At 39.6% G+C, this 14,995-nt stretch overlaps 1 protein-coding gene across 2 annotated transcripts; it reads right to left on the reverse strand.

Annotated features, from left to right (window-relative positions):
* Positions 1-3,331: 3,331 nt before the first annotated feature.
* LOC137979381 (monocarboxylate transporter 10-like) lies at positions 3,332-9,877 on the reverse strand. 2 transcript variants are annotated; one of them, XM_068826632.1, is made up of 4 exons: positions 9,657-9,877; positions 5,679-6,274; positions 4,325-4,694; positions 3,332-3,577 (listed from the first exon to the last, which is right to left on the reverse strand). In XM_068826632.1, the coding sequence occupies exons 1-4, from the start codon at positions 9,859-9,861 to the stop codon at positions 3,396-3,398; spliced, it is 1,353 nt and encodes a 450-aa protein (XP_068682733.1). In that variant the 5' UTR covers positions 9,862-9,877; the 3' UTR covers positions 3,332-3,395. The 2 variants fall into 2 exon arrangements, with proteins under 2 accessions (XP_068682733.1, XP_068682734.1); XM_068826633.1 differs by lacking the exon at positions 9,657-9,877 and adding an exon at positions 6,891-7,014 and having other exon boundaries at positions 3,334-3,577.
* Between the last annotated feature and the right edge of the window lie 5,118 nt (positions 9,878-14,995).

Genomic DNA, 14,995 nt, shown 5'->3' on the forward strand with positions numbered 1-14,995 from the left:
TCTGTAAATTTTTCCTTCAATTTACATAGATTTTATTGAGATTTTGTACACATTTTATGTCATCGTAAGGACGAAAATGTGTTAAATTTTACAGACTTTTTATGGAGTTACAAAATCTCTGTAAGTGTGCAAATTTACAGAGATTGTAATTTACAAAGAAAATGTGGACATTTAACAGAGATTTTACCAACTTTTTTGAAGTCTGTAAATGGTTCAAGTTTTCCAGTGTTCCTACACAAAATTCCATTGAAGTAAATGGAACAATAGCCCACTTTCCACATGTTAAAGTTCAGTCCTAAACAAAAGGCATCTCCAGGCTCTAGGGAACAAACCCATACAAATATATTTATTCCCCAGAGCCTCTAGATGATGACTTTTATTTAGGACTGAATTTTAATATATCGAAAGTGGGATATTGAAGCCATTGGCTCCTAGGAGTATGACTTAATAAAAGTTTTCTCTTAAGTGAAGCTATGGTCCTCGCAGTTATGAACGCAATTTGAGTAATTGAGTGAGGAAGCCTGAAAAATTCAGGACCTGAACGGGGTTCGAACCCGTGACGTCGCGATGCCGGTGTGTCACTCTAACGGAACTGAGCTATGAAGCCACTGATATTGGGAGCTGGTCGCGGGGTTCAAACCACGTTGAAGTCCTGAATTTTTTAGGCTTCTCTACGTAGTTGCTAAAATTGCGTTCATAACTACGAGGATCATAGCTTCACTTGATTTCATACCTGCAGTTCAATATATGATTCACTTCATAGACCATTTCATTCGTAGAGTTTACTGCCTGACGCTAGATGATTTTACTTGTCAATAAGGGGCAGTTTAGGAGTTGATCAATAGGGAAAAAAAGGAAAAAAAAAAAAAAACAAGGCTTGAATGGGATAGATATACAGATACTTTATTTCGTAACATCATCGCAGCTAAGGACTGGCTGAATAGTCCAATTTCGAATTTCACAATAGTCGCTGACCACAAACGCAAAAGATGCATTGGTACCCGGGGTTAACCTCGACTTGAAGGGTATCAGCGAAAATTTGTGTGTGTGTGTGTGTGTGATGTTTTCTTTGAGAATTTCACACTTTCTTTGGTATATTGATGAATATTTTGTCAGGTCGAGGCTAACGCTGTACAGATACGCGTTTAGTTCTTCGATTCAGCCCTTTTGATGAATTGCGAACTGGACAATTACGTAGTACTTTATAATTTCGTTAAAGTGCATATCACCTCAAATCAAATTTCCACATAATTTTTTGTCCGAAATCATCCTAAATACATCGTGTTGCTCATGGGTTCAATACCGGGTTCACGTGACAAATAAAGTTGCATTGTTTTCAAAGCTTATAAAGGGGGTAGTTTCTAAAGAAAGTGTGGTGCTGCGTCGGTGGGGAAGTAGTATAAAAAAATTTGCTTTATCAACAGAGTTGATAATGTTAGCCCTTCGTCAGAGCAAATCGAAGAATTGTGGGTTATGTGTAGCTTTTATATTAGAGTAGGTTCTACGCTATTGGTGGTAACATGGCAATGTGAAAAATAGGAATACATTATGAAAAGCGTTCGTTAATACCGTGAGGATTAAGGGTGCCGATTTGAAAGATGGATTTTTTGTTCTAGGTTCTTGCGGATTTCCGTCGGAGCTTGATGTAGGGAAAAGCCGCGGATAGCCATATGTTTTTTGGAGTGGTTAGGGAGATTAAAATGACGAGCGACTGACTTAGATGCGTCCTTGTCATTCTTCTCAACATCGCGAAGGTTTTCGCGGAATCGGTCGCCTAGTCGTCTACCTGTCTCGCCAATGTATAAATTATTGCATAACTTACAGGTTATGCAATAAAGGACATTTGCGGAGGTACATGTGAAACGATCGGTGATCTCAACAGATCGCTTAGATCTCGATATATTGCGAGTGTTAAGAACGAAAGGACAAGTTTTGCATCGTGAGCGCGCACATTTGAAAGTGCGAGGTTGCTCGTTAGTTTTGAACGCGCTTCTAACTAAAACGTTGCCTATGCTTTTGTCGAGTTTGAATGAAACAAGTGGCGGTTGCGAAAAGATTCTACCAGTCTCGGATCATTTTGGAGTACAATAAAGTTACTAAGAATGATACTTTTGACTGCGTGATTATGAGGATGGAAAGTGAGGGTAAATGGAATTCTGTCATTCTTATCTTTTTGTGACGTTTGTAGTGCTGACTGTCGATCAAATTGTTGGGCGCGATGATGGCCCGTTTTGACCACAGAGACAGGATAGCCACGTTTTTCAAAGAACTGGCACATCTTCTCTGATTTTCTGGAAAAATTGGAGTCATCACTACATAGACGTCGAAGTCTAAGAAATGGAGTTCTTGACATGTGATGGATGTGACGATGAACACAACAAATAACTGTGAGATACTGTAGGTTTGTAGTGCACACTGGTACATAGCACGTTGCCACTAATAGAACTTTGATATCTAGGAAAGCCAATGAAGTTTCCGAAATTTCCCGGGTATATTTAAGAGCCGGGTGAAAAGAATTGACGGAGGTTATAAATTGGTCGAGTTCTTCTCTGCTGGATGAATTTGCATATGATAACAAACAATGACTTTCTAAAAACCTGCTGGCATTTAAAATTATTGGTAATTACAGAGATGATCCATAGTAAAGTGTTCTTCAACGGATTTGTGTTGCAAACGGTTAGCGTGAAAAATCATTGGTTTTGTGTGCAGGAAGCGGCTTCGTTAATTGGTGTCAACAGTGGGTGGAGCTTGTAGCTTTTATCCTTAAAAATTTGGTTACATATAGTTTTGATGGGACTTCCACAATCCTGGAGCTAGTAAAGCTCCATTAACTACGAGCTATCGCTAAGAAAAAAAAAGGAAAAATGAAAAGTGATCCAGTTTCTCGCGAGTGCACAAATGAACCAAAAAGCAATTGGACACTGAGATTAAACAGATCCACTCGGAAAATCGGAGCCAGATAACCTTTTTTTAATGGTAAATATGTTCAACTCCAAAACCTGATTGGCGATTTAGTTTACGCCTCAGCTTTTCAGTAGTACTCGTTTATTTTCAGTATCATTGTTGTATTATCCCGGATTAGGCATTTTGTTTCGTACGTTTAAAGTATAATTGCCGAACAAGGGTAAAAGAGCCGTGGTCTGATGATAGTGGTAGTGGTAGCAGTAGTGAAGCAGTAGTGGTAGCAGGAGTGGTAGTAATAGTGGTAGCAGTAGCTGTAACAGTACTGGTAGTAGTAGTTGTACCAGTAGTGGTAGCAGTAGTGGTAGTAGTAGTTGGAGTAGTAGTAGTGCTTTATCCGATTTTCCGAGTGGATCTGTTTAATCTCAGTGTCCAATTGCTTTTTGGTTCATTTGTGCACTCGCGAGAAACTGGATCACTTTTCATTTTTACTACTACTCAGGCTGATTTTGTTTTAGATCTGTTCGGAATTTCTCAACGGCATTCTTGGGATAAATCCTAGATTTCTTACAATTCAAAACTACCAGCACGAATGGAATTAGAAATGCCACAAAGAATGTTGCTCCTGTCATGTAAAATGAATAGACGTAGTTTCCTGTCTTGTCTGCCATCAGGCCTGTGAAGTGGGAAACAGTTTCACCGGTTAAAAAATATATATTTCAAAACGCTATTAAGAAATACTGTTAATAGGCCTTGTGCAACAACTCATCATGTGACCTGCTCTCGTCGTATCAAATGACTTCAGAAGAACAACATAACGACCCAGAGCGAATTTGAATGCGTCAAAAATGGTTTATGGTTTTTCATATCTCCGTGATAATTGACATAGTTACCGTCGATTTCGCCTTTCTCTACTAATATCGAAGCCCTTACTCACCGCCGGCGAAATCGAGTCCGAAAGCACGCGACGATCGACAACCGGAAGTGAGCTGTTTTCCACTTTAACTCGTTTTGACTCTACCACATTTCTATTGCCTGGCGATTAGAGACTATCAGTTAAAAAAAAATGGGATAAACTACTGTCCTAGCTTGCAGAATATTGACTTCCGGTTTTTCTCCGACGCTCAAAACATCGCCTTCGATATACAACTCTTGATACCTACAAAGCGTGCAGCGCCCATGCAGCTTGGTTAACTAATATCATAACCAACAAGCGCGAACACAATAGTGTTTTCTATGTAATACTTGGAAATTTAGCTGTCCACCACATTTTTTTCAGCTTTGCAACACATAACGCGATGATACGTTACAACCTTTTGAGATTTAGTGAACTAATCAGAACGATAGAAAACTGAACAGGTTATCGATGTTAACCAATTCCTTGGATAACCAATGGAAATGAAATCAGTAGTAAGCAACCTACCAGCGATAGGCCCACCAGCCGTTGCAGAAAAGGAATAAAGCACATTGTTGATGGCAAAAGACGCTGTTCTTCTCTTTATGTCCACGCAGCTTAGTATTATGTAACATTGCGTTGTTATAAATATTCCATCGCTTAAGCCATATGCAGTACTGAAGACGATTAGATGCCAATACTTCGTAGAAAATGGCAGCAAAAATGTAGCTACGCAGGCTATTAACATAGATACTTGGTAAATGTGAACAGGATTCACACTTTTTTCGTTGCACAACCTTCCCGTTATTACACGTGCTATGGACGAAGCAAGTCCGATGAAGATGAATAAACGAGAAGCTTTCTGGGCTGTAATATCAATTTCTTCGGAAAATTCAACCTACAGAAGCAAAGGCAAAACCATAACACATTGTTTAATGTTGCCGAGGTTGAAATTTTTCTCGTAAAAAAGGTAAGTCATGAACCCAACAAAACGACCATGAGTGGCTTCAGAGATCATTTGGTAGAGCATTGCACCGACATCACAGAGGCCATGCGTTCGAATCCCGTTGCAGCCACATGAATTTTTCAGGTGTCTATAAGGGACAATTGCTTAAATAGGCCTTTTGCAACTAACGATCACATGGTACAAAATCCGCCATGCTGGAGGGCAAGCTCATTATTATTCCCCCACTGGGACATTAAAACAAAAGCAAGTCAAGCTTGACTGGTTCAGGTCTCTTTGTTTTAATGTCCCAGTGGGGGAATAATAATGACCTTGCCCTCCAGCATGGCGGATTTTGTACCATGTGATCGTTAGTTGCAAAAGGCCTATTGTCCACATAAGTGCGGGTATTACCTCTTCCTTTAATCTTTGACCCGCACTTCAAATACTGAAAGCATTTATTTCATTCACCAGTCCTTACAAATTGACCTGTTAAGTCTTAAGTAAGTGGATTCATAGCTCAGTCGATAAAGCACTGCACCGGCATCACAGAGGTCATAGGTTCGAATCTCGCTGAAGCCATCTGAATTTTTCAGATGCAATTGCTTTAATTATCTAGATATAAGTGCATAGATTTCTTCTTACTCTCAAAGTAGCAAGGCGTTAACGTTGCTAAAACAACTTTCGTAAGCTGCCTATCATTTGGTATTGAAGCAGTATCTCTAATCTGTTTTCGCTTTGGATAGAAAGCCAATCACATTTTACCTCACGAGAGAAGCAGTATCATTGCATGTCTTTCGAGTAAAATGAATGACATTTCGTTCTATCGCGGCAGTTCAAAGAGGGGAACTGGCGAGTTTCATAGGACCGGCAACAGGATACTGCATCAATCATTGTGGCATTCACTAAATGTAACATATTTTGAATATGTATACTTACTAAATTGATGTAAATGATGTATATTCCAAAATTTGCAGACACAAAAGAAATCACTGCAGTTGCAAAGGTAGGAAATGTCCAAACGCTGCAATACAGAGAAATGGCCTTCTTTTCTTTGTCTTTTGTTTCTTTGCTATCACTTTCGAGATTTGTTTTGTTTGGGGTATTGTTGTCTACGTTTGGGTTGAAAGCCAAACTAAGGATGCAAATTATCCCGTAAAATGCTGCCATTATCCTCAAACTGTCCCTCCATCCAAAAGCGTCCAAAAGCACTTGAAGCAACGGTCCTGTGTACAGAACGCCCAAGCTTGCCCCCAATGCTACAATGCCTGTAGCTGTGGACAGTTTTTTTTCAAAATACTGTCCAATTACGAGATAACACGCGTTGTAGATGAAACAAGCTCCAAAGCCGAGGATTAAGCTGTAAGTGAAGTACATGTGAGTGAGGCTCTGAACAAAGGAAGTGGTTACTAAGCCTGTTACGCAAAGTAATCCACCCAAAATTGTCGTGATTCGGCAACTGAAGCGATCACAGAGATAGCCAGCCAGCGGACTTGCAAACCACGCCATGCCCAAGGTTGCCGAGCCAACGAAAGCTGTCAATGAAAAGTGACAGATACAATATAAGTGGTGAATCTATGGGTATTTGCAATGCTTGCTTACACCTCTCAGTAATGTGCAAAATGCCAACAATATGAAAAGTGGATTGTGAAAAGTAGAAATCGAATCCCGGATTAGAACATAGAGAACTTTCTTGGACATTTTGGGGAGGATCACTTTTACAAGTTGATAGGATGGTAGGATTGGACATCTATTTCGGGATCACGAAAGTCAAGGTTCGGCTTTCTTTAAAACAAGGATCGCGGAACGTGGAATTGGGCATGGCAAATGGCAAATATGGAACGTGTAGCGGCGGAGCTGCTACACTAAGACCTTACGACGAGCCATATAACATACAAACAACAGTTTATTCGAAGAATCCACAGAAATTCATTTACACGCAGTCTTGATTGCTACCACAGATTTCCTTTACAAATAGCTGATTCAGAAGCGATGAGCGAAGCGGTAATACGATGATAATATGATGCCATAATGCGGTAACGAAAACTATAAGAAAGCAACAAAACCTAGCACTACAAAGCGCGCTCGGGGCGAATATGAAAATACAATAAAACAAGAAACAAATCACTCTAAATGAACAGAAAAACTTACATCTGTGTCCTTATACCCTCGCAACACCTTATAGAATCCTTAATCTGTAAACAATAGAGTCCTTGATACCGTAAACCGTAGAGAAACCTTAATTTAACTGTCTTACTAAAACCTTCAGCGGAAACGATTCACCACAGTTTCACAACTCCCGTGGTCATCCGGGACCCGGCTAGGTCCAGACCACCGCAATACAATAAAACGTCACACAAAAAAGACATGTCACGCACGATTCCGCTGCAACAGAACGGGTAATCTTTAAAAGCGGGAATTTTTTTTTTAAAGATTCCCAGTTTTAAAGGTTTTCCGTTCCTCGTTCCCCTATTCCCCGTTCCCTGTCAGTTAATGATAGCCATTTAGGTTCACACTTCAACTAGGTTGGGTATCAAACATAGTTAAATGCTACTCTGGTGAGTTTAGCCAGGAGCTCATCAAGGGGAGCCTCTATCTCTAATAATTCCTTGAGTCAACCCTTTCCTCAGTAAACTGATCTTTAAGAACAGGTTTTTCCCGCAAAAAAAGTATACTTCCCTTTACGCTTAGGTAGCTCTGTTTTGATTGGCTTTTACATCAGTGGGCTTGATGAATCTACCAACGGGTTCTATAATTTAATCTACTCGGGAAAGGGTTGACCCCTAGACCAAGTATAAGCCTTGATGAGCTCCTGATTTAACTGAATGAGTGCTTTATTCTGATTTGCTATTCTAAACAATGCGTTCAGAGCAGAAGATTTTGTGGCGTTCTAAAAATAGAAAGGTGCGCGCAAAGGTTGACTCGTAGGGTCTGTATGGGAGAGGCAAGCTCCTACTCTTAGACTCCTGCTGCAACAAATTTGGGTTAGCCGATTTGGGCTATTGTTTATTTTCCCGTAAACCTGGGTTTAAAAATATATAGACACTGATGGGGACAAGACAATTTTGGGATATACTCTTGGCAATTGTGCTACACCTGATCTTGCAAATGACTGCCATGACGCATTTTATATTCAATCCACAGTTCAAATATATGACATTTCATATCTCCTAAATTGAGGTCATTCACCTTCGTCAGGATATGGGACATACATCTTAAACTCACAATTGCCCATTTTTGAGCTTACTTGCATGTAGAATATTCCTCTCAAGCCTGCTTGCTTGCAACTGCTTAAAGTACTACTATGATTTAAAAAAAAAAATCAATTCCTTTTTTTCTTTAGAATTTGATAGTGTAATTGCTCAACGCTCGACTGGCAAAATTACTCGCGTTCCACACTGATCGACTGGACCTCAGACGGTTGAATCTAGGCGAAATTGGCGTCATTTACTCACTAAATCTTAACATTCAGCGTGTAAACTCAGCTTATTGTATATGCAAATTACGAGTTTAAAGGTCTGAAAGCTGGAAACTCCCGTCCTGCATTTTAATTAAGCCGCGTACACACGCATTGCATTCTTAAACTATTGAGTCTTTGACGTCATTTTCTTCTCGTTTCAGTTCTCTCCAGGGCCACCTTGGTTGAATAATTTTTTTGTTTTTAGGTCTTTTGTTTATACCGTGGATAACCTTACCTAGTTTGATTTTCATACTGTTCTACTAACATCGAAGAGGCTCGAACGGAGCGAAATATATGTGATCGTGAGTGATAAAGCTTCAAACTTCAAACTTTAATCAACATGGTCAACAAGCCTACAACGAATTTGACAATAAGCACTTATTTTATTAATAGTTCTTTTGTTGAGTGACTACTATAAATACCAGAATGCAATGTTTGAGTAGTCACTCAACAAAAGAATTGCAATCCGTTACGTCATAAGGGGTATGGTCTATTTGCAACAGACTGAGTTTATGTCTGATTCCTTTGGACGTTAATCGACACCGCCTCAAATTTTGCAGTTTTGTGGGGTGCTAAGTCGGATAGTGTAAACGTTTTAAATGGGACTTGTCCCCGCAGTTGGTTACTCTGTGAATTAAAAACGGTGCAACGACCGCTGAAGCCATCGCCTTAAGACGAGGAAACGGATTGACCTTGCCACTGAGGCGTGAATCGTCAATAACTGTTACGTAATTCTTCGTGAAAGGGTTACAGCTGTATTCTGGTCCCAGAGGTCTTCTTCTTCTTCTTCTTCTTCTTCTTCTTCTTCTTGTCGGACGAAATGCATTTAGCCGCGAAGAGCGACAACGAACGACTGATTAGGGAGCTTAAGATTTTACGACGGCGATGGCAGCAACAACACCGCAAAACAATGATATATTTGGTTAATAGAGCATAAATAATCGTGCTGCACGTGCAGCACGGATTTTAGCACGCGTTCTTGCGATACTCCGCAAAAGGACGACGTGAAATTACCTAATATGAGGTTTTGACGACAACGTGAGCATACAACAGAGAATCTTTCATTCTCTATTTTCACTTTTAATCTGCTCGTACCAATTTATTTTTAGGATACTTCAACCAAATTGTAAGAAGTGAACTAGATAGAATAACCGCTAAAGACTTATGATAAAGCAAAGTGATATTTTGAGGTGACGTTTTCGTCGACGTCGCTGTCGTAGATCTTAAGGTCCCTAATGTCTCGCTGATTCGTAGTTCGTTGTCGCTCTTCGCGGCTAAATTTAGTCCGAGAAGAAGAAGAATTAAGCTGAAAAAACCTCTGAGACCAGGTGCAACTGTAACATGCGAGAGCATTAAACTGGTGAAACAAGAGCGGAAAAAAGCCTGATGCTCTGATAGGCTAATGCAGCAGTGAAAGAGAGGAAAAAACACATCAAGGTACGCCTGATCTGACTAACCTGCTCTTTCTCTCGTCTCTTCAAAATAGTCAATTAACTCCGGAAATAAAACTCCAAAGCTAAGCACAAACCCAAGGCTTACTGCATTGCAGACAGCTGATAATATACATACCACCCAGGAATATAAAGTGTCTTTGTAACGTTTCCCGCAAAATACCGTCCTTACTTTCCCTAAAGGCACTTCGTGGTCTCTTTCTAAATTCATGTTGAACAAGCGTGGAAATAAACAGGACTCTAAAGAATCTGACCCAAATTTAATGCCTGTCATGCATGATCAAAATATGCAAACTTCTTAGACCAATGAAACAGCTGCAATGTCTGAGAGCATATGAAAGTGTTCCCAATTGTTAACCAAACGTGAACCCCCATCGATCAAAAATGTCGATTACGAGACCTGCTCTAATGAAGCCGACATTATACTTTTTGCGTTTCCACGTGAGTTTAATAAGGAGAGACTTTGGACGAACCATTAATAAAGACGTTATCCTGGACAGTTGTGTGCAACTTTGAGCCATAGTGAGGCTCGATTTCCGTCATTCTTTCAAGTCCGGTTTCTTCAGGGTAAGGAGCTCCGGCTCCTCTCTCGTAACAGTGGCTGGTAATCGTGCAAAAGTCTATTGCGTGTTGTTTTTATTTCAATAACGCGTCGAACGTTAAAATCGAGTCACAATCGTGAAGTTGAGGGCGTTTTAGCTCTCGTTTTCGATGACTATGGGAAGACAACTAAACACGCCTGCTTTGTGATCCAGGAAAAGTCACATAAATGTAAACAAGGCTATATGATAACAGCAAATGGAAGAATGGGGAAAGGGGAACAAAGCACCTCTCGAATGGGTAATCTTTTTTTTTTTAATTTTAAAAGATGTATTTCAATCACTTAAGCATGGAAAGTCGATCGACCAGACCATGACTAGGTATTATTTGTTACTCCTGTAGTATAAGGGTAAATCTCTAATTACAGTCAAACCTCGCTATCCGGTTACCCAATTACAACACGGACACCGAGGTATTACGGACAACAGACAAAAAATAGCAATGTCGTCTGCATACTGAGCTTCTCTAATGATGTTTCTAAGATGGATTTGAGAAAAAATGCCGGTGGGAACCAATCGAAGTGACATTTTGTAAATGCTTATATGTGTCCTATACGTTTTAGTATAGTTAAGAAGGAGTGTTTTCCCTCTACCATTCCCGTCTTCGAAACAAATTGCGCTTAGCATTCACATCTCTCAGGTATGATGCAAGTAAAATTACGGGATTCTTTATACTGCATCACCGTCCTGTAAAAATTGCAGTCGATCCCTGTTCATACGTACCATGGATGGTTTCCGTATTAACGGGGTGTACGTATAAAAGCAGGATGTCTCAGTCAAAAATACTGTGCTGTACGCATTTTATTGGAGCAAAATGTCAAAAGATATTAAACAAAAAATTAACATCAACAAACTGAACGCCTGTAGCGTACAGAGTAGCCATTTTCCGTAGGTAAGTCTATAAGAATGCAAAAGATTAAGTCGCTCATTTATACCAGTGCGCATCACCCATTATTTCGTGGGCTAATTATGTAAGAATGGTACGTAACATATATAATTAAAGTTAGGTCTTTCATTTATGCACAGTCACACATTAACTTAAATACAGCGCTTGAAATCACTTATTGGCAAAATAGTCAGTTATTGACGTTTCAACAGCAGTATTCAGCTTTCGCTCTAATGTCTCTTTACAAGCGATAAAGTTAAAAATTAACGTAATAAGTAAAGACAAAGTTGACGAGAGTGTCGGTGTTAGCGAAGAACATTCCATGTGAGAATTAGTTGCATAACTGTCTCCTGAATTCTCCCAACTCTGCCTCGTGTTTAGATGAGGCTATGGAAACACGAAAAACGTCCTCTATTACTTAAATGGTTGGCAAAGTATTCTCTTGGAAGGCAGTAACAGACTCAGCAGTAACAGCTGCCATGGAAAGATCATTCCAGAGGGGGTTGACAACATGGAAAAAAGAGAACTTATATGCATTAGTGCGGGCAAAGGTATGTCTGAACTGGGTGGTTGGAGCGATTGCTTCTATAAACTAAGGTGACAGATGCCGGAAATGTTAAGTGAGTCTGATTGTGCACGGCCTTATACATCATGGTAGAGGCACTAAGATACCGACGGACTTCGAGAGTATCCCAGCCAAGCGAATGCTGCATAGATGTTACACTGGAAAACTGTGAATAATCGGAGCAGACGGCAAATCTTATAGCGCAACGTTGGACAGTCTCCAATGCTTTTATGTGTGGTTTTCAAAAGGATTCCTAGCAGCTGACGCATATTCTACATGGGGTCTTGCGGGAGAACTAGTGTACGCTTGGGAATTAACATTTAGGCTGCTTTGAGAAAAAAAAAATTCTACTACGTAGTAGACCCAGTATCTTCACAGCTTTGTGTTTAACAGATTCTACATGGGATTCCCATTCTAGGTTATCTTGTTTAAAAACACCAAGGTATTAATGACATAAAATTAATTCTCGTCGCCTATTACAGAACCTGTAATGAGCTGGAAACTTAAGAGGATACTTGATAATTGACATTATATTACATTTAGTTAAATTAAAATTCATTTTCCAATTCATGCAAGAACTGGTCCATCAGGATAGAGTGTCAAGGTCTTGTTGGAATAAACTGACATCATGAACACTTGAGATTTCGGAGAAAAGAACAGCATCATCAGCAAATAACTTAATTTTAGAACTAAGGTTATGAACAATACCATTGAGGTAGATTAGGAACCAGAGGGGACCTAGGACTGTGCCTTGAGGGACACCAGAGGCAACACTGGTCCAAGAAGACCAGAACTGGACACACCGACTGCGGTCCAAAGGAAGTTCTCAATCCAAAAAAAGGAACTATTACCAGTGATGCCATAATAGATAAGTTTAATTAGGAGTCTGGTGAGGAACTGAGTCACTTTGCTTTTTAAAAATCAATTATGAGTACATCTTTCCTGATACGCTTGTCAGCAAGGATAACCAATCGTCGAGGACGGAAGTAAGTCGGGTTTCAGCAGAGGAGCCTTTCCGGGAGCCATGTTGGTAAGGGGTAAGATTATGCACAAAACACGTTCCATGATCTTACTCGAGATGCATGCCAAGGAGATTGGCCCGTAGCTTTTTGGAGAGGATTTATCATCTTTCTTGTACATGGGAGTAACAATTGCCTTTTTCCTCTCCCTAGGGAGGACACAACTTTCATGAGACTGAGTAAAAATCACTTGCAATATATGAGCATATTGTGGGACGAAGGCCTTCAGTAACTAGGTGATATTTGATCAGTGCCAGTATCTTTGTTAAGCTTGAGGTTCTGCCATTGCTTCTCTAATCCAGGGATCTTTATTATAAGGTTGTCAATTTGAGGGTTTGGGCTTGGGAGAGCTGGGCAGGCTTGAAGTGTCTTCAAGAGTGAAAACTGATTGGAAGCGCCTGTTTAAGATCTCTGCTTTCCCTTCATTTAAATAAAAAAAAAACATCACCTCCAACTCGCAGTGGGGGAACACCTATGCTCTCAGTTCGCTAGAGTTTTATGTAGTTTCAGAGGAGTTTACCATTACCTTACTCATTGACATAATTACTATGGGCAAAGTAAATCTGTCGTTTGGCCAAATTACGACATTTCTTGTTGGACTGCCAATGCGAGGGACGTTTAGAGCTTCGAGCCATCTTGAAGAGCCTTTCCCGTTTTCGCATCATTCTTTTAATTTGTCTTTTTAAGCAAGGAAGCCATGTAAAGGATTTCACTCGTTTCTTTGGGACCCACTGTTAGCTTAGATGAGAAAAATAACAAAGAACAATATCAGAGAAATTAATGTGGTCTCTTGTAAACAACTTCTTGTACAGCTTGCTTCAGGTCGTTGTCCAGGCCATCAATATTTGCTTTCTTGCATAGATAAATAAAGTTGCCTCTTCCCTTGGATAGCCTTGGCTTAAGGTTTAGTTAAAAGAAGAATGCACCATGATCATGACTAGGGCTTAGAACATGAACTTCATTGGAAAGCAAGTTAAGATTTGAAGTGAAACATTAGATAGAGTATATTTTGACCACGTGTGGCGTGCTTGCATGATGACCTGATTGAGGCAGTTCACACGAATACAATCAATACGAGTTGTAGATAGTCGTACATCCCTGTGTGCAAAAACTAAATAGTCCATACAATCAATTCCTGGTAAATTGAATTCAAATCAAATCTGATCTTGATAATGCCCACGAAGACTTCCAAATGCAGCCCGTGAAATGTGAACTTGAATCATAATTTACCAAGTCAAAATCTGATCATGCCAGTGTGAAATCTGATTTGAAAGATATTCGTCAACAGGTGATGGTTTTAAAAAACGGGGTACGTCGCCAGGGCCTCGCATCTGACGTTGAAGACGATTACGTAGATTCATAATTTCACGAACTTGCTGATCTAAAATCTGAGCTCTCCGAAGTAAAGAGAAGCTTAGAAGAGAAACTTGATCTTGTGTTGGACAAGTTCAAGCAAAAGACGTTGATTTGATAAAAAACTTATACAACAAAAAATTATATATCTCTATATTATTATTTTTTTATTTAATTGAGGTAGCTATGACGAGATTCCTTTCTGAATCTGTGAAACAGGATCAATACAATGAAAGGTTGTTCTTTTAAAGTCACGATGTTTTGAAGTACAAGTGTTTCTGAAACCTACTTCAAATAACCTTTCATCGCTGCAGAGAGCAACGTTCAAGCAAAAGACGTCGATTTGATTAAAAAAAAAATGATACAACAAAGAATTATATATCTCGATATTATTTTTTTATTTATTTAATTGACGTACCCATAACGAGATCCTTTTTGGAATATGTAAAACAGGATCGATACAATAAAACGTTGTTCTTTTAAAGTCATGATCTTTTGAAGTACAAGTGTTCCTGAAACCTACTTCAAATCAACCTTCATCGCTGCAGAGAGCAAAGATTAACCTCGAATCTCTCTCTTCATCCTTTCTCCCTCATCCTCAAGAGAATGCCTGTCAGTGAAAAATATTCTTTAACCCAGTCTCCTTGTTGAAAAAAGCAGGTGACCTTGTGCAACGAGGACTTTTTGATTGGCAATATCCCAAAGTCATGTAACGCGACTGCCAATATGAAACGATTTTCTACACAAAATTCCATTGAAGTAAATGGAACAATAGCCCTCTTTCCACATGTTAAAGTTCAGTCCTAAACAAAAAGCATCTCGAGGCTCTAAGGAACAAACTCATACAAATATATTTATTCCCCAGAGTCTCGAGATGATGCCTTTTGTTTAGGACTGAATTTTAATATATGGAAAGTGGGATA

The sequence above is a fragment of the Montipora foliosa genome, chromosome 12 (genome assembly GCF_036669935.1).
Source record: "Montipora foliosa isolate CH-2021 chromosome 12, ASM3666993v2, whole genome shotgun sequence".
Taxonomy (NCBI): domain Eukaryota; kingdom Metazoa; phylum Cnidaria; class Anthozoa; order Scleractinia; family Acroporidae; genus Montipora; species Montipora foliosa.